The sequence below is a fragment of the Cydia splendana genome, chromosome 17 (genome assembly GCF_910591565.1).
Source record: "Cydia splendana chromosome 17, ilCydSple1.2, whole genome shotgun sequence".
In the NCBI taxonomy this organism is placed as follows: domain Eukaryota; kingdom Metazoa; phylum Arthropoda; class Insecta; order Lepidoptera; family Tortricidae; genus Cydia; species Cydia splendana.
In genome coordinates, this window is record NC_085976.1 from 7,318,924 (window position 1) to 7,339,683 (window position 20,760).

The window sequence follows — 20,760 nt, forward strand, 5'->3', positions numbered from 1 at the left end:
AGATGGCGCGCTAGACACTACAAGAAATTGAGAATTCTGATAAAAATATGTTCTCCGTTCCGCTCGGTCAAAGTTATAATTTTATTTGGCGTTAATGATAAGTTGATAACTTGATAAATATTCATTGCATAAATAATAATTGGGTACTTTCCTCTACTTGAAAAAAAATCACACCATGCACGAAATAAAGCACCAGATAATTATGAAAAAAACATAGATAGCGGTTATTTTAAACACAATTTATATTTAAAAAATTGGATAGAAATATAAAAAGTACATAGGTGAGTTGACCGTGACGTCACTAAGTCACTATATTCGTATTCATATAAATTCCACATTGGCAAATCTTTCGACAGTTTTAAATAAAATCCGGACAAGTGCGAGTCGGACTCGCTCACCGAGGGTTCCGTACTTTTTAGTATTTGTTGTTATAGCAATAATAGAAATACATCTGTGAAAATTTCAACTGTCTAGCTATCATATCACCGTTCATGAGATACAGCCCGGTGACAGACAGACGGACGGACAGACGGATAGTAGTCTTAGTAATAGGGTCCCGTTTTTACCCTTTGGGTACGGAACCCTAAAAAGAAGCCAATTCGACTAGTAGGAAAGTACCCAATTATTTATCAAATTATCATTGTATATTGTACTTAGGTATTTATTAACCTTGGTCGCACTCGTTGGTAATTGATTGGTGCATACGTTACCTATAATAAAACAAATTATTTGTATACACTCTTTAATATATTCCTAAAATACTAGATAAATTAAAAAATAAGTTATGTAACAAACATAATTTACAACGGCTTACGGGCTCAGTTTACACAAACGGAGCCAATGAGCAATCACTATCAGATAATTTTGAACAAGAACCCTTAGGTGAGATTTCTTTACATCCAATTGTTTGAACGGTTAATAATTACAGTATTAAACCTAAGTAATGCAAAAAGAATGCGATCTTTAGACCTATAAATAAAAATAAAAATTAACAATGTGCACAAACATAACCACGTGGAGTTTTAGAAATGCAAATTGTAAAATCCATTTACAATATCATATTATGTAGATCATAATTTAGATTTTTGTAGAAAGTCCTCACAAAAACAAATATATCTAACCTTATAATGACAAAATATTAACATACTATAGTTAAAACCTCTGAGTTCATTAACTTATATTAGTAATGAATAAATACAATAACGCACAATAAGTGCATTACCGCTTTATACAATCTTTCAACAGTCTTATATCTTTATAAAGGTACCTATACAGTATTGCACTCAAAACTCAAGTGACTGAGTGAAGATTTTAATTAAAATATTATGAGGTTGTTTTACTGATTCCATGCTCGTTCAGGCCCACTGGCATATACCTTTAACAACTCTGTACAACTGCTTCAAACTATCTACTATAGCCATAATATTTACATTAAAAGATCAAAGTCAAAACTAGCATCCGACGAGTTGAATAAGCTGCTGCACCGTAGAACGATCTAATAGGCACAAATCAAAATCAAACGTTTGGGTCGTCACCTCGTACCTCCCAGTTTCGGCTATTAGATTCACAACCCTTTCAAGTTCTTCGTTGTTTTTAATCATCATTATTCTCTTCTGCAATCCCTTTAACTGCACCATATAGTCTGGAGAAAGATCTCCGGGTTCCGCGTCCTCCCCTAAGCTGCTAGATACTCCGTTGTCCTGAACTTTAGTTTCTATGATGGAGCCGCTGCTCTCACCGCGTTCAGTCTCATGGTTAGAAGGTCCGGTGTCGCTTTTGGAGAGTTTTCTTTTATCGGGGTCTTCTTCTTCATTAGCTTTTCGTTTGCGACGCTTCTCTTCTTTTTTGTCTTTTTTATCCTTGTGTTTCTTCACCTTTTCTTTATGAACTGGGGCTTCCACAACAGGTTCAGGTGCAGGTTCAGGTTCTGGTTCTGGTTCTGGTTCAGGTTCAGGTTCTAATTCTGGGTCAGGCTCCGGCTCTGGAGAAGGTTCACGCTTGTGCCTCACTGGGGATGCCATTTCTGTTTTGACTTTGGTATCTTCTTCATCGGCAATCATAGAACTTTCTGAATCTGAATGGCTGCTATGGATATCCTCTGCACCAATATGAGACATCTTTGCTACACCACTCTTTGAGCTGCACTGTGAAGCTGTATCAAGAGATATAGGTGAGGCTGGTTCGGGTAGTGGTCTCTCCTTGAAAGTGGGCGTTTCCCTGCACTCAATGACTTCTGGTTTCTCAGGTGGCATTTCTCTATTTTTATCATGCTTGTGTTTTTTCTCTTTACTTGAATCTTTGTGTTTTTCCTTAGATTCATCCCTTTTTTTATCTTTTTTCTTGTGCTTATGTTTTCTCTCAGATTCACCTTTTTCTTTAGACTTGTGATTTTCAAATCGCTCCTCATTTTCTGGTGGAGGGCTTTTTCTTAGGTTTTCAATAGAAAACTTATTTAGGGGTTTTTCAGGTTTTATAGGTTTCTCTCTTAATGGTTCTTTAATAATTTCTTTTTCTTTTGGAATTTCTCTAGGTTTTGGTATTTCCTTGATGATTTCTTTAGGAGTTTCTTTAGGAGTCTCTTTAGTTTTATGACTTTCTTTCTTATGTTCTTTCTTCTCTTTTCTTTCTTTATCTTTGTCATGACTTTTTTTCTCCTTTTTCTTTTTTTCTTTGAGATCCTTATCAGGTTTGACTTCCTCAATTTTGGGAGGTTTTTCTTCAATTTTTGGTTTCTTATGCTCAATTGGTTCTGTGCTATGTTTGGGGGGCTTGTATTCTTCCTTGATGCTGGACGCACTGCTAGAGCGAGGAACTGGACTAGCCACTTTTCTGCTGGGGCTTATTGCAAGCCTTTTCTTGGGTACCTCTGGTGAAGGTGGCCTATCACTTTGCCTTTTTTTGCTCTTATCTTTAGATCTCTCTGGTTCTTTGCTGTGACTTTTAACTTTCTCTGGCCGAATCTTCTCTTTTTCCTCTTTCAGTTTAGCCTTTTCCGGTTTTAACTCCTTATTATCATACTTAGACTTTTTATCAGAGCTGCTTTTATCTTTTTCTTTTTTATCTGGCTTAACAACAGTACTGGATTTTTCAAGTTTTTTGGGGTCTGGTGACACTTTAGGTGGCTTTTGAATTGGTGGGCCAAACAAGTTTTCAAAACTACTGGTTCTGTGGGGTAGTTCCTCTTTGTGCTCTTTAGATTTGTGTTTCTTGACACTATCTGAAGACAGTTTGGATTTACTGAGCGGTTTCTCATTTGTAAATGAGTCTCGACTTTTATTTTCCTGGTCTGGATTAGTATAAAATGTGTTATTAGATAGGGGTATTCCTCCTCCTTTTAACAATTTCTTTCTGAATTCATCATTTGGGGTTTGAAAAATATACCGGTCCTTCAGAACACCACCATGTGCTAGATTTAAATCATAATTGAATGTTATCCTTTTGGGTTCATCTTTATTCTTCAGAAAAATTTCAATTAGGATCATGAAACCAGCATATCCAGATTCTTTAACAGAAAATGGTGGCTCTTTAACAACTGAAAAAAACAACAACAAAAATTCATTATTATGGAAAACATCACAATATTATTGATCAAGCGAGAGTAAAGGTATCTACTACAGTCAGGTTTAGGCGATTTTGGTATTAGGTAGCCACTTTGGTTTTGGTTATGGTAATAGGGTAGATATTTGCTGAGGGTCGAATGGTTTTACCTGAATTTGAAGTTAACATACTATGATTACGACACACATTACATACTATGATTGCTTTACTCCCGAGTTGTATCCAAGAAGACAACAACACAATGGTACATAAAATTATTTTCAGTTTTTAATTCAGATTCATGCTTATCATTTCAGGAAACACAAAGTTATTGACTGATATGATAATAGAAACTATTGCAATATGTTGAAATAACAGATAATTGTACATGTTGGGTAATATGACTAATATGACAACTGAAGGTCTTATTAAATCAGATAAAACACAATCAGATTCTTATCCAGACCCAAGAATTTGCAGTAATACCGCGAAAACTCCCCAAATTGGTAAATAATTCATGATTATAAATTAATCTTACAAGATTCTGGATAATCTTACCTCTCTTGGGTCTCGGGAAAGTTTCGTGCAGGTTGAACACCACTTTGTCAACAAAGTGGCTGATATCTACACCTTCTTGTCCTCGCACGAAGACTTCCCAGTCATGAGTAAACCCCTCTGGAGTCTTCTTCGTGCGCAGGGATGTTTCGTGCCCGATCTCGAAATTCACCTTTATTGCTGACATATTTACTCTGGAAGATAAAATGGAAAATTTAACAATAGCAAATTTAATTAATAAATAAAAACTAATAAATCACGGACATTTAAGATCAGATTCTGTTTACAAGTCATGACTTGTGAATCGAAGATGAAAATACTTACATTTTAAAACATTTGAAAACTTAGCTATGTAAGAGACTGCATGTATCAAATCTATGATATAAAACATCGATCAGTCACTGGCTCGGCGATTCAATCACAATTTACCGAAAATATTCTTTTAGCGCCCTTGTTATTTTGGTCCGCCATATTAATTTTCATATCGATATCGACACCGACAGTAAGGATGCACCCGAAACGGGAGTACCGGTTTTTTTTAATAAAACGCAATTTTTGATAGTTTTGCTTAGAATTGCTTAGTAATAATTTCATGTTGCAAATAGCGTTCAATTAATAAAATATCCTAACGAAAGAAAAATACTAAAGTCCATTGTTTAAGCCCCCGCACGAGTGTGGAGTGGGCTTTACGTCTATTTGTTGATTAGTTAGCAACACTGACCATTTGCACGTCATACGGTCATAGATGACTAACATGACAGTGACATAACTTTGTCGATTTATTATCAACACCCGAACACCGTACTAGTACAATTTAAAAATAACCTAAAGGTTTTAATAAGAGGAAATTTATTATGTCGGGTTTATTGTCAGCAGTGTTACAACCTTTGCGGTAAGTACAACTAAATTTTAAAGATGCAATGGTGCGCATTAAGTGCAAATGAATGTAATTATAAACACTTTCAGGTTTCTGAGGCAAGGGCTGCACACGATCAGTCAAGTAACTCCAACCACTAGTTTAGTCAAGCCAGAGAGCTTTTCATTGCAATCGATTAGAACAAATGTTCGCTGTTATTTCCCACGACCCAACGAAGTGAAAAGAGTCCGTCGCCATGGCTGGAAAGCCAGGATGTCCACACCAACCGGCAGAAGGATCATTATGCGGAGGTTATTAAAAGGCAGATTTGTTTTGACCCACTAACTAACCAATAGCATTATAGGATACATAGTTTTAGTAAATAAAAAACATTATTAAATAGCAACAAATTGTTTATTGAATCTCTTTTTTCCAACTTTGTTTATATGATTAAAACTTTTTACAGTTTTGAACTATAAGCATTTTACTTAACTATCTACTGTAGAAAAACATAAACAAAAACAAACATTGACTATACATCATCTGAAAGGACCTGACAATATAATGGATTTTGGGATTAAGAGAAAAGGTTTAGGGCTGATTTAGATGGCGCGCGAACTTGCATGCGATTTTAGTTATATTGCGGACTGTTGGTTACATCCAATTCAACCCGCAATGGTATGAAACGCGTATGCGAGTTCTCGCATTGTCTAAATCAGCCCTTATTGTGCCTAGTCAGATATAATAATAATTATTAGATAGTTGCAATCAGCAATTAGACATTGAAAAGGTCTTGGCCCTTAACATTCCTAAACACATTATTCAAAGATTTTCATCCTGTATAATTTCATGTGGGATGTGGGGCAATCCACAAAAAGTACTTTGTTAGGGACATGATGATAACCTGCAAAAGTCTGTATAATCATTGAATTTAAAGCTAAGTTATCTAACATTATCATACCAAATAGCTTTATCAGTGTTAAAAAAAAAGTACCACACAAGTCACACAACCAACACTTTTCTGGAATGCCCCTTGTGATGACTGTCATGTCAACTTGGTATTTATAATGTTTAGATATTTGACTCGGCTTTGGTAGTATCAGGTATCAATAGTGTCTCATACAAAGCAACATGCAACTAAAATTATGGAAATATCTGTATAGTGAAATGACTTTATTGTCCCTAGTTTGTCATCAAATTGCAGAATTATATGGACCGGTACAATAAACTACTTTTAGAAATTTCCATGAGCCAACTCTTATGTCATTCTATGTAACTACGGTGTAACATTAAACTGGGCTGCCCACCCATGTTTTCCCAGATTTGTCTTAGTTTGAGTCCTCAGACAGGTTTTTAGAAGAACCACTTGTTATTAGAATTGAATTTAATTTTTCAGCAGTTATTCTATAGTATCCGGGCAAAAACGCAATTTTTTTCTGTAAGTCCTGGGTTTTTGAACTTTTGTCCATGACAGCCCTACTTCAACCATAGTTGATACCTATTACTTTATTTTTTTAAGCATATAGCTCTGACTTCCCTAAAGAAGATATGGCAACAACTGGTATTTTTCATTGCCAATATATTAACAGTTTACTTTCATTAAAGAACATTTGTAACAATTGTAAACCTGTTGTCACATTACCAAGTTAATAGTCTATAGTGCCTGTACACCCTTTTCTCAGCTATCTCCACAGTAACAATGACAGAGAGTTTGTCAATGCATATATAAAAATTGATTGATTTGCATACAGAGTTAATTTCTGCATATTACTCTTAAAACAAATCCCGAAATTGATCTAAAATCTCTAGTTAAACAGGTATTTTTGCTGAGAGTGAGCAGAATCTTCACTTGTGGGAGTCTTGGCAGGTTTGAGAAGGTTGGACACTTCTGACACAACCAAGGTTGTCAATTTGATTATGGCTAAATGGGCTGCTAGCTGCAGTACGAGGGCTCCAAACCCTTTGTAGAGTCCCGACAAGCCTTCCTTGGCTATTGTGGTGTTATAGCAATCCATGAAGCCTTCGTAGCCGGTCAGGATCGGTGTCACGGAAGTACCCGTGTCGAGATTGTCGATTATTGTTCTGGTGCCCTAAAACAAAATTGAACATAACTCTCTCTCTTCTTCAGTTCAGGTGTTTTTAACGAATAAATTTAATTAGATCTTGTAGAATAACTCCAGCCAAAAAGACTCTCAATTGTAAACTTAAACATTAGTAATATTTTAAAACAGCCTTAAGTGGAGCGAAGATCTCCTAATAGATCGAAATAAGACAAGTGATTTGACCTAAATTACATAACCACTAAAAACTATTTATTATACTTTTAATCCTATGAGAATTAACATATTTGAAGCTCCGAGCTGTGGATAGATGGTAATAAAATAAACCATATTTTTAGTAGATCATATTAGATAAGTTGCTCAATAATACCTGTATATGAAGCCTGTGTATAATCGTCTCCACAGGATAGAACAATATCTCCATGGTAATGAAGGAGAATATGTTGGCCTTCAAGTTGATGTCCTCAATGAGCGGGTTTTGAGACTGTTTGTAGTTAACATTGTACGAGTCGCTGAGCTCGTGGCGGTGGCGCTGTTGGAAGCGGAGGACACGGACCGTTATGCTTTTTAAAGTTATGCTGAAACAGTAAAAAATATTTCAAAAACTATAACCCGAAAATGACAATGTGATCAATCACATTGGTCATGTATAGAAGGAGCCATTGGGAAGTGATTCTTGGGGCACGCTTATCTTTATCGGTTACCGATTGTAAGTTGCGGAGTTTCCAAAATGTTGTAAACGTTCTCGAAAAATTCTGGAAAATTTCACAGGTAATAAAGGAAACGTTCATTTAGGAAATGGAAAATTTAGATAAACAAAAAACAGAACTTTTTCCACATGGAGATTTCGCAATTTTGGAAACTTTTTGACATCACAATGTGATGACACAGTCACACACAGACACAGTCTTTATATCTCAAATCAAAACTTACTGAGCCAAATACTTCGTAACTCCAAAAGCAGCCGTCGGTCCTACTATGGCCCATATAGGGAGCATTCTGCCTCTGCTAGGCGTTCCCCACTCTAGTATACGCAGGAACCCCTCTCTGATCACATCGAGGAGAGCTGGCTTGTCGCTAGCTATGTCGCTTTGAACTGTTTCAACCAGACTTGCTGAGTAGAATGGCGTGATGATGGCTAGGCTTATGCTGGAAACAGAAATTGTAGATTAGTTGTTATGTAAATGTAGTTTTATTGCAGGCATAAAGAAACCCTCAATCTAGCTAGTCGTTTTAAAATGAGATGGAGAACCGAGACCGAGTAATTAATATTAATCATGCGTTTTAGCATCAATATATAAATCTGCATTAACCTTTTCGACGCCGTGTCAAACATAAAAGCAGTCACCCGGACGCCACGTCACCGAAGTGTCAAAACTGAAATTGAACTTTATGCATATGCACGTAGGTCTATGTTACTCTGTGGTCTATGACCGATTAATCAGTCTTTGGCGTTGAACCTGCGGTGCCGATATATCGGTCATTGGCGTCCAAAAGCTTAAAGCAATATAATCAAATAGATACTAAAATAAATAATTACCATTTTAAAGTCACATGTTGGAGGAACTGCAGTACTGAATTGCACTTTGAAACTTCCCTGCAAAAACATACAATTAATAGAAATAGAAAAGTTATAGAACCAGTAGTACAAAAGATTGGATACATAATAATTTTATAAATAATTAGTGCCAATTGCCCCATCCACACTTGACAGACTGATCAACGTCACCCGGCGCGCCACGGCGGTTTACTATGAAAATTTCCATACAATATAATTTTGCGAACTCTTAAACAATGACAGTTTGGTGCAACCAACCCTTAATAGTAGGTACACAGTTTCTTAGTTTGTTTGGATTGTAACTATTAGATCTATAAGAAAGTAGGTAAATAAAAAACCCTAAAACTCATTTGTTCAGCTATTATAATAATTACTAGGTATGTACTAACTTGGGCCACCCTGTTGCTTTAGCTACCACATCTTCCACAGCCAAGTTGAGCCCCTTGACAATGCAAGTTGAGCCAATGCCCTTCCACAGTGTCGTGAAGTCCTGACGCCGATGCAGCCGCACCACAACCGGCATTAATGTGTAAGGTACTATATGGCAGTTGCGGAGATTATTGTGAACCTGTTAGAAATCATTTCTTTTTATAGGATGCATATAATAAGTTTACGATTTTATAATAATGTCATACAATCATAAGCCCCTTTTAAGTTTTTTATTAAATTAGACTCTTTGATTGAGTTTAAAACTAAGTACTCGTTTATAAATAGTGTTGCACGATGTTTCATCATCTCTGTAAACATGTTTATAAACAAGATGATGAAATATTGTTGCATAAACATTAGGGTGGAGTGAAAGTGGGCAAAATTTTTTTTTTCTTTTTTTTAAATTTCCTGTATCATTAATTGATGATACATACTATTAGAAGTAATTATGCAAAATTTTAGTTTTCTAAATATATATCTTAAGGTGGCGCATTAGGTTTAAAGTTTTGACATAATGCAATTTTTGACATTCACATATATGATTTATTGAAAACGATATATGGACCTATTTAACAATTTTAATCATAAACTTTACTGAAATCATAATAAACTAGCAAAATAAATTAAAAAAATTACATTTTATTGTTGAAAATCAGTAGTTTCAGGGCGCTCATAAACACGAAAATATTGAGATTTGGTGTCGAAAACGGGTACGTCTTGCCGGGCTTTTATCCTTGTACGAATGAATCCATCTCTAGCTTCTGGTCCACAAACTGCTAACGAAGCCTCCGTTACCAGCTTGACACACCTTTCGACAGCCTGAGTGTGGCAAGGATACTTTTCGAAATCCATCAAAGCTCCTGAAGTAATCAGGTTTGAAATTTCTGTGTCGCTATATTTCATTGTCATAGGAGGTTCTGTGATCTTTCCTTTCGTCCAATCTATTAAATCATAATAAGTAGATGCGTCAGCCCTTAGTTCTGGGAGTCGAAATTCGCTAACCTTCTTTCCTTTGGTCTCTTTTCGTGCTTTTAACACTCTTCGAAGAGCCAGCTCCCTTATGTGAGACGCATCATCTTGCAACATAGTCAGCAACAAATTCTTTGTTGGTTTAGCTGTTCCAATGTATAAACGGAGAATCCTGTTTGCCTATATTTTACTAGAAAAACACCTGAAACGCCCATTGCAATGGTTTGTGTGCTTGTTACATGCAAATGGATTACCACTTCATCATTTATTCTCCAGTTTAGATGGCACAACAACAGGCCCTAATAGTTATTCTGGCAAAATAGGAAAACAGCTACCTAAGTGCCTCGATTTTAAACTGGAGAAATTCGAAGCCATTTCCACAGAATTGCCAGCTTTGAATCCTAATTTGCTAAGTACTGATCAAAAATATCTGTTTGAGATTTGCACCGCAATTTCTTCTGGTTCGGTGTCGCCCAACTTAGCTAGCAAAGACCCAGGAAAACTGGCACATTCCCGATGGTTGACTTGCGCAAACAAGATTCTCCGTTTATACATTGGAACAGCTAAACCAACAAAGAATTTGTTGCTGGGTATGTTGCAAGATGATGCGTCTCACATAAGGGCTCTTCGAAGAGTGTTAAAAGCACGAAAAGAGACCAAAGGAAAGAAGGTTCGCGAATTTCGACTCCCAGAACTAAGGGCTGACGCATCTACTTATTATGATTTAATAGATTGGACGAAAGGAAAGATCACAGAACCTCCTATGACAATGAAATATAGCGACACAGAAATTTCAAACCTGATTACTTCAGGAGCTTTGATGGATTTCGAAAAGTATCCTTGCCACACTCAGGCTGTCGAAAGGTGTGTCAAGCTGGTAACGGAGGCTTCGTTAGCAGTTTGTGGACCAGAAGCTAGAGATGGATTAATTCGTACAAGGATAAAAGCCCGGCAAGACATACCCGTTTTCGACACCAAATCTCAATATTTTCGTGTTTATGAGCGCCCTGAAACTACTGATTTTCAACAAAAAAATGTAATTTTTTGAGTTTATTTTGCTAGTTTATTATGATTTCAGTAAAGTTTATGTTTAAAATTGTTAAATAGGTCCATATATCGTTTTCAATAAATCATATATGTGAATGTCAAAAATTGCATTATTTCAAAACTTTAAACCCAATGCGCCACCTTAAGATATATATTTAGAAAACTAAAATTTTGCATAATTACTTCTAATACTATGTATCATCAATTAATGATACAGGAAATTTGAAAAAGAGAAAAAAAAATATTTGGCCACTTTCACTCCACCCTAATAAACATGTTGCTGTGCTCCCCACTCTAGGTTGAGAGTGGAGAGCAAGACGAAACATTCAGTTTATAAACAGATGTCATTGAGTGTGGACGTGTTTAGAAACATGGAAATAGTGTGGTCCAACACACAGAGCATACTTCCTCCTCGTGACATCCTAGCAACAACTAAACTAGTGTGGACTGCTAAGTTTCAGAAACAGTGTTTACGGTAAACTTGTTGCAAAACATGATGATCAAATTCATAAACAGTTTATTAACAAATGTTGCCTAATGAATACCAGGCTTAACTATTTCTGTGTTTCAGAACATTCACATGGATTTCTCTTTCTAAAACCATGTTTCTAAACAAATTTTTTATAGTGAATATGGCTTTGGTGATGTATTTTTGACTACCAAACTTTTCTAATCCCATGACATTTTAAAACTTGACTTATTAAGGCAGCTCACTAAATAATGTTCTTATAGATGGTCAAGCAAATCTTGTCAGTAGAAAAAGACGCCACGTTCAAATTTTCTATGAGACAATATCCCTTTGCGCCTACATTTTTGCCGCCTTTTTCTACTGACAAGATCTGCTTGACCAAGTATAGTTATAAACCTTATCAGCTAATTAGACTATTATGAAACACATACCTGGCATTGCCTTCTCAACACAATAAATGGATGGCTGAGGAGATTCTCAGTGATAAGACTGGCAACACTAATTGCTGTTGTAACATATGCATTGTTATCTGAAAAAATATATAATGTTATGTAAAAATGTAACATGTACATACCAAGTACATACATACTTATTTATTAGCATTTTATTAATCATAAATTTATTAATCATAAAAAAAAATGGAGATAGGCTGTATCAGGGACACAGCCGCTATGGGTGACGTGAAACGTGGTGTGGACAGCTAATGCGAAGGCCGAAGGCCGAGCTCCGCGTAGGGACGAAGGCCCGAAGCGTCCAGAATGTCAGTGCTTTAGCACAGAGCAATAGTACAAGTGTCTAAATGCGAAGGCCGAAGGCCGAGCTCCGCGTAGGGCCGAAGGCCCGAAGCGTCCAGAATGTCAGTGCTTTAGCACAGAGCAATAGTACAAGTATCTAAATGCGAAGGCCGAAGGCCGAGCTCCGCGTAGGGCTGAAGGCCCGAAGCGTCCAGGCTGTCAGTGCTTAAACACAGAACAATAGTATAAGTGTCTAAATGCGAAGGCCGAAGGCCGAGCTCCGCGTAGGGCCGAAGGCCCGAAGCGTCCAGGATTTAAGTGCTTAATCACAGAACAATAGTATAAGTATCTAAATGCGAAGGCCGAAGGCCGAGCTCCGCGTAGGGCCGAAGGCCCGAAGCGTCCAGGATGTCAGTGCTTTAGCACAGAATAATAGTAAAAGTGTCTAATTGCGAAGGCCGAGCTCCGCGTAGGGCCGAAGGCCCGAAGCGTCCAGAATGTCAGTGCTTTAGCACAGAGCAATAGTACAAGTGTCTAAATGCGAAGGCCGAAGGCCGAGCTCCGCGTAGGGCCGAAGGCCCGAAGCGTCCAGGACATCAGTGCCTTAGCGCAGAACAATAGTACAAGTGTCTAAATGCGAAAGCCGAAGGCCGAGCTCCGCGTAGGGCCGAAGGCCCGAAGCGTCCAGGATTTAAGTATTTAAACACAGAACAAAAGTACAAGTGTCTAAATGCGAAGGCCGAAGGCCCGAAGCGTCCAGGCTGTCAGTGCTTAAACACAGAACAATAGTATAAGTGTCTAAATGCGAAGGTCGAAGGCCGAGCTCCGCGTAGGGCCGAAGGCCCGAAGCGTCCAGGATTTAAGTGCTTAATCGCAGAACAATAGTATAAGTATCCAAATGCGAAGGCCGAAGGCCGAGCTCCGCGTAGGGCCGAAGGCCCGAAGCGTCCAGGATGTCAGTGCTTTAGCACAGAACAATAGTAAAAGTGTCTAAATGCGAAGGCCGAAGGCCGAGATCCGCGTAGGGCCGAAGGCCCGAAGCGTCCAGAATGTCAGTGCCTTAGCGCAGAACAATAGTACAAGTGTCTAAATGCGAAGGCCGAAGGCCGAGCTCCGCGTAGGGCCGAAGGCCCGAAGCGTCCAGAATGTCAGTGCTTTAGCACAGAGCAATAGTACAAGTGTCTAAATGCGAAGGCCGAAAGCCGAGCTCCGCGTAGGGCCGAAGGCCCGAAGCGTCCAGGACATCAGTGCCTTAGCGCAGAACAATAGTACAAGTGTCTAAATGCGAAGGCCGAAGGCCGAGCTCCGCGTAGGGCCGAAGGCCCGAAGCGTCCAGGACATCAGTGCCTTAGCGCAGAACAATAGTACAAGTGTCTAAATGCGAAGGCCGAAGGCCGAGCTCCGCGTAGGGCCGAAGGCCCGAAGCGTCCAGGATGTCAGTGCTTTAGCACAGAATAATAGTACAAGTGTTTAAATGCGAAGGCCGAAGGCCGAGTTCCGCGTAGGGCCGAAGGCCCGTAGTGTCCAGGATGTCAGTGCTTTAGCACAGAGCAATAGTACAAGTGTCTAAATGCGAAGGCCGAAAGCCGAGCTCCGCGTAGGGCCGAAGGCCCGAAGCGTCCAGGACATCAGTGCCTTAGCGCAGAACAATAGTACAAGTGTCTAAATGCGAAAGCCGAAGGCCGAGCTCCGCGTAGGGCCGAAGGCCCGAAGCGTCCAGGATTTAAGTATTTAAACACAGAACAAAAGTACAAGTGTCTAAATGCGAAGGCCGAAGGCCCGAAGCGTCCAGGCTGTCAGTGCTTAAACAGAGAACAATAGTATAAGTGTCTAAATGCGAAGGTCGAAGGCCGAGCTCCGCGTAGGGCCGAAGACCCGAAGCGTCCAGGATTTAAGTGCTTAATCGCAGAACAATAGTATAAGTATCCAAATGCGAAGGCCGAAGGCCGAGCTCCGCGTAGGGCCGAAGGCCCGAAGCGTCCAGGATGTCAGTGCTTTAGCACAGAACAATAGTAAAAGTGTCTAAATGCGAAGGCCGAAGGCCGAGATCCGCGTAGGGCCGAAGGCCCGAAGCGTCCAGAATGTCAGTGCCTTAGCGCAGAACAATAGTACAAGTGTCTAAATGCGAAGGCCGAAGGCCGAGCTCCGCGTAGGGCCGAAGGCCCGAAGCGTCCAGAATGTCAGTGCTTTAGCACAGAGCAATAGTACAAGTGTCTAAATGCGAAGGCCGAAAGCCGAGCTCCGCGTAGGGCCGAAGGCCCGAAGCGTCCAGGACATCAGTGCCTTAGCGCAGAACAATAGTACAAGTGTCTAAATGCGAAGGCCGAAGGCCGAGCTCCGCGTAGGGCCGAAGGCCCGAAGCGTCCAGGACATCAGTGCCTTAGCGCAGAACAATAGTACAAGTGTCTAAATGCGAAGGCCGAAGGCCGAGCTCCGCGTAGGGCCGAAGGCCCGAAGCGTCCAGGATGTTAGTGCTTAAACACAGAATAATAGTACAAGTGTTTAAATGCGAAGGCCGAAGGCCGAGTTCCGCGTAGGGCCGAAGGCCCGTAGTGTCCAGGATGTCAGTGCTTTAGCACAGAGCAATAGTACAAGTGTTTAAATGCGAAGGCCAAAGGCCGAGCTCCGCGTAGGGCCGAAGGCCCGAAGCGTCCAGAATTTCAGTTCTTTAGCACAGGGCAACAGTACAAGTTTCTAAATGCGAAGGCCGAAGGCCGAGCTCCGCGTAGGGCCGAAGGCCCGAAGCGTCCAGGATGTCAGTGCTTTAACACAGAACAATAGTACAAGTGCCTAAATACGAAGGCCGAAGGCCCTACGCGACTTCAGCCTTTGGACCATGCGATTTAGACACTTGTACTTTAAAATACTTGGAAAAGTTACGGGAGGCGCGCGTCTGTCGGACGCTTCGGACCTTCGAATCGGTCCTACGCAGAGCTCAGCCTTCGGCCTTCGCATTTAGTAAGACTCTTGTACTATTGCTTTGTGTTTCCATACCGAAGTGTCGCGCATCTCGCGAATGCTTCATGTATTATAATTATTTTTAGTAATATCTTAAATTTTATCTGTAAAGATTATTGTTTATTGTCTATTGTTTATTGTCATTTATTGCATACATGTACATTGATGCATAGAAATACATGATGTTAAATACAATGTTAGGAAGCGTACATGTTACCCTGTGAGGGTGTCACAATATGATTGTAGCTGTCTTACATTTACTTAAACACTTAATTTTTACTTAATTCTCTAATATCTTAATTTAATTACATTTATAATAGTTTATTCGAATAAAATACATTTATGTCCTTACATCGATAAAAGTAGGTTAGATTAGTTGATTAATTAAGGTTATCATCATTTAGGAAATCGTCGATACTATAATAACATTTCTCGGTAAGTAAGTTAATGAGTTTTCTTTTAAATATTTTGTCTTTCGTCTCAGTGGATATATTATGAGGAAGCTTGTTGAATATTTTGATTGATCTTACGTGGGGGCTATTTTTATATATTGCTAGATTACATGTCGGAGTAGCTAATAAATTGTTACATCTCGTGGTACCTGCTACTAAGTCTTTACGCATTTGGTATAGGTGTAAGTGTTTTCGTACAAAGTTTGCTGTTTCTAGAATGTATATACAAGGTAGGGTCAGTAATTTATATTTCAAACGAACGGGCGGCAGCTTTCCGGCACTCGTATGTTAGCAAGAATACGGACACAATGTTTTTGCATGACAAAGAGATCCTGAGCATCTGTGCTGGATCCCCACAGAATCACTCCATAGCGCAGCCACGAATAGGCATAGGCATAGTATACCGAAAGGGCACAATGTAGATCTGTATTTCGTTTGATTGCGCAAAGAGCATATACGAAACTTGAGAGTTTTGCTTTGATTTTTTTTATGTGTTCTTTCCAGTCTATATGCGAGTCAATTGTTAAACCTAGGAGTGTGAAATTAGTGACTTGCTCGATTGATTGGTTATTAATGTTTAGAGAGATGTTTAGCGGTTTCTTTTGGAATGGCTTGAACTGGATGGTTTTAGTTTTTTTATAATTTATTTCGAGGTTGTGATCGTTCAACCAATCCGAAACAGTTACTAAAATATCTTTTAGGCGTGTGTTACATTCAGTATCATTTGAGCAATCAAAAAGTAATGAAATGTCGTCCGCGAATAATATGCAACTGTTACTAAGAGCTTTTGGTAAGTCATTAATATACGCAATGAAAAGGACACAGGCCAAGATGCTACCTTGGGGGATGGAACAGGTGATAAGTCGTGTTTGCGATTTTATCTCCTCTACTTCCCCCGTTTCATGGTTGCAATATTCAATTTGCACGTATTGTTTGCGGTTTTTTAAATAGGATTCAAACCATTTGTGAACCGTTCCGTTATTTGGGGTCATAATGATTCACTGTATCCAAATGAACTTGAATACAGCATTTGATGGGTAATTTTAAAACAATTAATTACAGCGTCACACCTATTTAATTATATGATCATTTCATTTTGGAGTAATGAATGTAACGCTTAGGTACTATTTTTTTGTAATTAACACCCCAAAATTACGAGAATAGATATTTTATACGGGTAATACACGTTTTATAGCAAACTTGTTCGTGTCTTTCCTGTAGCCATCGCAAATATAAGGGAATTTAAAAGCAATTTTTTACGCAGCACCTTTACATGCGGAATATTTTTTTTCAGTAATTGAGACTCAAATGAGAAAAACGGGATATATATGTACCAGAGTCGTGACCTTTTATAGTATTGTCCACAGAAGTGACCTTTTCTAAAATATGTTTTTCCCATAGGTACATCAGAAAGTACCCAACTAAGATAGTAATTAGCAATAGGAAATCGAGATTGTAAAGCAGCCATCATACGTTCTATGTGTTCTATCAAACTAACTCGCGCCGCCGCGCCGCCATAGATTCTAATGCATTATTTGAGGAGATTAGCATGTTTTATTAGGGTAAAAGTGGTATGTAAAGAACCGTTTTTGCTTTATCTTATTACTTCAGGTATTTTGCGTCAGTTTTGTGCCCTTTTTTTCGCAGACGGTGGCCTCAAACAAGAGCAGTGATAAAAATTCTGTAAAAACTGTCACATTTTTATTTTTTAGAAGCTTATTATAATTCCGCGTGCTTTATTTTACTCATATTTCATTAAAGTAAAATAAGATCTATCAAATGACACCAATTTTACCGAAATCGGTTAATGGGCTGATGAGTCATTACTAAATGAACACTGAAAATAGGGGTCATTTTAGCTCCGAATGCGCCGTTTCTAGCGTAGAATCGGCGCCATTTATGTCAGCTGCACATGTAATTCCGAGTAATGGCTACTTTCCTCTATACACTGATGTCAAAATTATACATATAGGTATTATAGTTATGGAGATATAAGCCTCCGCGCCATAACACTTTTCGTTACACTTGGTTTTTGGTCCGGCACCTCTACTACGGGTTTTTAAAGACGTTCACCTAACGTTTCACGTCAAAAGGAACAAAAAGCGGACTTAATGCATCATGGCATTAATTTATCAGTCAACCATAGGGCATTTGAGTTAGATTTATCTGCAACTGCACATGTCATAAATGTCATAATACAAGTTAGGCATTTAATAGATAATGACTAAAGGACTGCTTACAAATAAATTAACCTCAAAGCAGTGATATTATGTAGGCTGAACACCGTAAAAAACACAATATATTTATTTATTAAAGAAAATTAAAAGGAGGCCATGAAAGCATTATTTAGGAAACAAACTGTGGAAAATTTTATTGTGAAGCAAAAGATCAGCGGTCTGCAAATACAGAACATACCTACGTACGTTTAAAAGTAAAGACTTTTGCTAAAAAACCATTACGCAAGAGTTCAAAATTTTATGTTAAGGAGCAATAAAGCATACCTTCTTCAGAATTATCATCCATAACAAGAGGTGGACCCTGGTATTCTTCAGTCATAGGTGTGTGATATCCGTATATTTGCTGATAGCGGGAATCGTACAAATCATTGCTTTCTCTATTAGGATCCAACCCATACGGCCTGTTGTAACCAGTGTAATCAAACCCAGCCATCTTAGCACATTATTTTTCTAATAAATATTGCCTAAAAATAAAATTAATAATACTTCTGTACAAAACGTCGGACAAGAGAATGATTTCTGTTGACCAATCTCTTGACATATTAGCTGTCAAACAGACTGATTGAGACATGAAGTTATAAGATGGAGTGAACTGTCACTTTTTTTGCCATACTAAATTTAACCTTATCACCGAGCCAGAAAGACGTTCTTACCAGACTAGAGAAAACGGTCCACTTGAGATAGCAAAGGTGGGTCGCGGTGTCTCACTCGCACATGTTGCCAATGTTAAAAATATACCATTGTGGTAGAGTCTGGCTACTGAAATATTACACAAATGTTTGGCGGGAAATTCAAAAAATCTTGGGCTGGTCACACTTTGTGTAGTAGGAAATATAGTTTTGATACTAGAAAATATTTTTGATTTTCTGTGCACACGTAAGCTACCTAAGGATATAAGTTAAATATACGTTGACGTGCACTCAAAGTCAGCTCACATAATTTCTACCACTATGTAAAGTACAGTCAACGATAAACACATATGTTAACACTTTCTCACCATATACCATTGTAACAAGGCGAAAAATGAAATGTAGTGTAAATAAGACCTAGCTCTATAATACCGTGATATTAATCCATCACCAAAAAAATACATAAGTACTATGCCAAATATGCTAAATGCTAAGTATCAAAATATTTATAGAGCACCAACCTCCTAATTTGTTTACATTTGTTTAGGAGTTGTAAACATTGCAGTTTTTCGTTATACAACGCTACACGTCGACTTCGCACATTGTCGTAATTATTTACGAGCTTAAATAAAAGTTTGCGAACCACACTCAGTATAGACATTATTAATGTAATTTAAAATAAACCCCTTATAAACCGCAAACAATTTGAATTAATGACATAAATTGACAACTGACTTTTAGCTTTTTTTTTTAAATCATAGACAATTGGTGATACAACAACGAAATATCTGTCAACAATTTTTGGCTAGCCAGACTCTAGTATTTATATCAATATACTACTGAAATTAAATACCTTCTTATATTATTTAAGTGCTATATTTAGAGTAAGGTTCTGATATCTTTTAAGAAATTTGTAAATAATTATGATGTCGATATTATTAACTGATTTACCCAAGCATGTGTACAACAAAAAAATACATTAATTTTGATATGGTAGACATTGTAGTAACTTTGAATATTAATTGGTATCCCTAACGTGTGATGACATGTTATCAAAACACGTGAATGAAAAATTTCTTAAAAATGGTGAATAAATGTTGCGTTAAAGGTTGTAGGAGTGAAAGAATTTCTAATTGTGAAATATTGTTTCCACAAGGAAGCCACAATTATTACATTTTGCGATAAAAATACAAGTCAACATTGTCAAACTCATTAGGGTGACCATGATGTCGGCACGATGAGAATCAGTGTTACACAATTCTTATTACTTAAAAGTAAGTTTATATGAATAGGTATGTATTTATTTCTGCATGTTTAAATTGGTGAAATGAGAGCCAATACAGAATAAATAATTGCCAAAATTGAAATCCAAAGTCCTTAAACATTACAGACACATTTATACATTGTTATAATAATAAAAAAACATTGATAATAAAAGAAAAATAGAACTTTATGGTAATTTACTGACTTTTGGGACGATACTAGAAACGTTACTGGGAATTTACCCTCTTTGGAAAATTTACTGGGAACGGCACACCACTAGTTTCTTTACATTTCACGACTCTTCTCTTTTCGCACAGATGGCCTACCACCGTGAACACCGAGGTTCGCAAATTGCGGGCATCTTTCTCTTTTACTCCTATAAAGGAGTAATTACAGAGACAGAGAAAGATGCTCGTCAAACGATGCAAACTTCGGTTTCTATGCTCCAGTGACAAGAAGCGTCCTAGTTAAAAACTATAGCAAACGGGCGTAGCGGTCTCACGCGACCCTGTGGCAGTGGCGGATTTGCCCTAAGGACGAGTAGGCCCGGGCCTAGGGCGGCCAGATATATTAAGCGGCAGTCTATATGATGGATGCTGAGAAAGGGGCGGCTAGTGCTTGCTATGAAGGGCCTGGGACCTAACGCGGCAAAGACTGTAAAAAGCTCTCAGGACAGTGGGGGTGTCCTGAGAGCCTACCCCGAGCCGCTTTCGACGTGTTGCCTCTTTGTAGCACTTTCGTACGTAAGTGTGACAGAGGGGCGACACGTCGAACGCGGTTCGCGGTAGACCCTCTGGTTCTGTCAGTATATCTGTCTCTCTATCTCTCTCACTCATACCTGTATTCTTGACAGACGTTACGGCGGACCACCTTCCTGAGGATCGACCATGTTCGTGGTCCAGCATCTACGCCTATTAATAACAGTTTTTAGAACAACTAAATTAAGTACCTAAGGTTGTGTGAAGCGTTGTACAGAAGAGAAAAAAAAACTATATCCATCCCTTTTC

At 38.4% G+C, this 20,760-nt stretch overlaps 3 protein-coding genes across 3 annotated transcripts; 1 reads left to right on the forward strand and 2 right to left on the reverse strand.

Annotated features, from left to right (window-relative positions):
• Positions 1–725: 725 nt before the first annotated feature.
• Positions 726–4,588, reverse strand: LOC134798658 (protein ENL-like). Its single transcript, XM_063771027.1, has 3 exons — positions 4,417–4,588; positions 4,096–4,286; positions 726–3,532 (listed from the first exon to the last, which is right to left on the reverse strand). Exons 2-3 carry the CDS (start codon positions 4,277–4,279, stop codon positions 1,452–1,454), a joined length of 2,265 nt encoding a protein of 754 aa, XP_063627097.1. The 5' UTR covers positions 4,280–4,286; positions 4,417–4,588; the 3' UTR covers positions 726–1,451.
• A 263-nt stretch (positions 4,589–4,851) lies between these two features.
• LOC134798661 (large ribosomal subunit protein bL34m) lies at positions 4,852–5,307 on the forward strand. Its single transcript, XM_063771029.1, has 2 exons — positions 4,852–4,984; positions 5,059–5,307. Exons 1-2 carry the CDS (start codon positions 4,947–4,949, stop codon positions 5,291–5,293), a joined length of 273 nt encoding a protein of 90 aa, XP_063627099.1. The 5' UTR covers positions 4,852–4,946; the 3' UTR covers positions 5,294–5,307.
• A 41-nt stretch (positions 5,308–5,348) lies between these two features.
• Positions 5,349–18,398, reverse strand: LOC134798659 (mitochondrial outer membrane protein SLC25A46-like). Its single transcript, XM_063771028.1, has 7 exons — positions 18,126–18,398; positions 11,912–12,009; positions 8,956–9,134; positions 8,549–8,605; positions 7,942–8,157; positions 7,379–7,586; positions 5,349–7,038 (listed from the first exon to the last, which is right to left on the reverse strand). The coding sequence occupies exons 1-7, from the start codon at positions 18,292–18,294 to the stop codon at positions 6,754–6,756; spliced, it is 1,212 nt and encodes a 403-aa protein (XP_063627098.1). The 5' UTR covers positions 18,295–18,398; the 3' UTR covers positions 5,349–6,753.
• Positions 18,399–20,760: the final 2,362 nt, after the last annotated feature.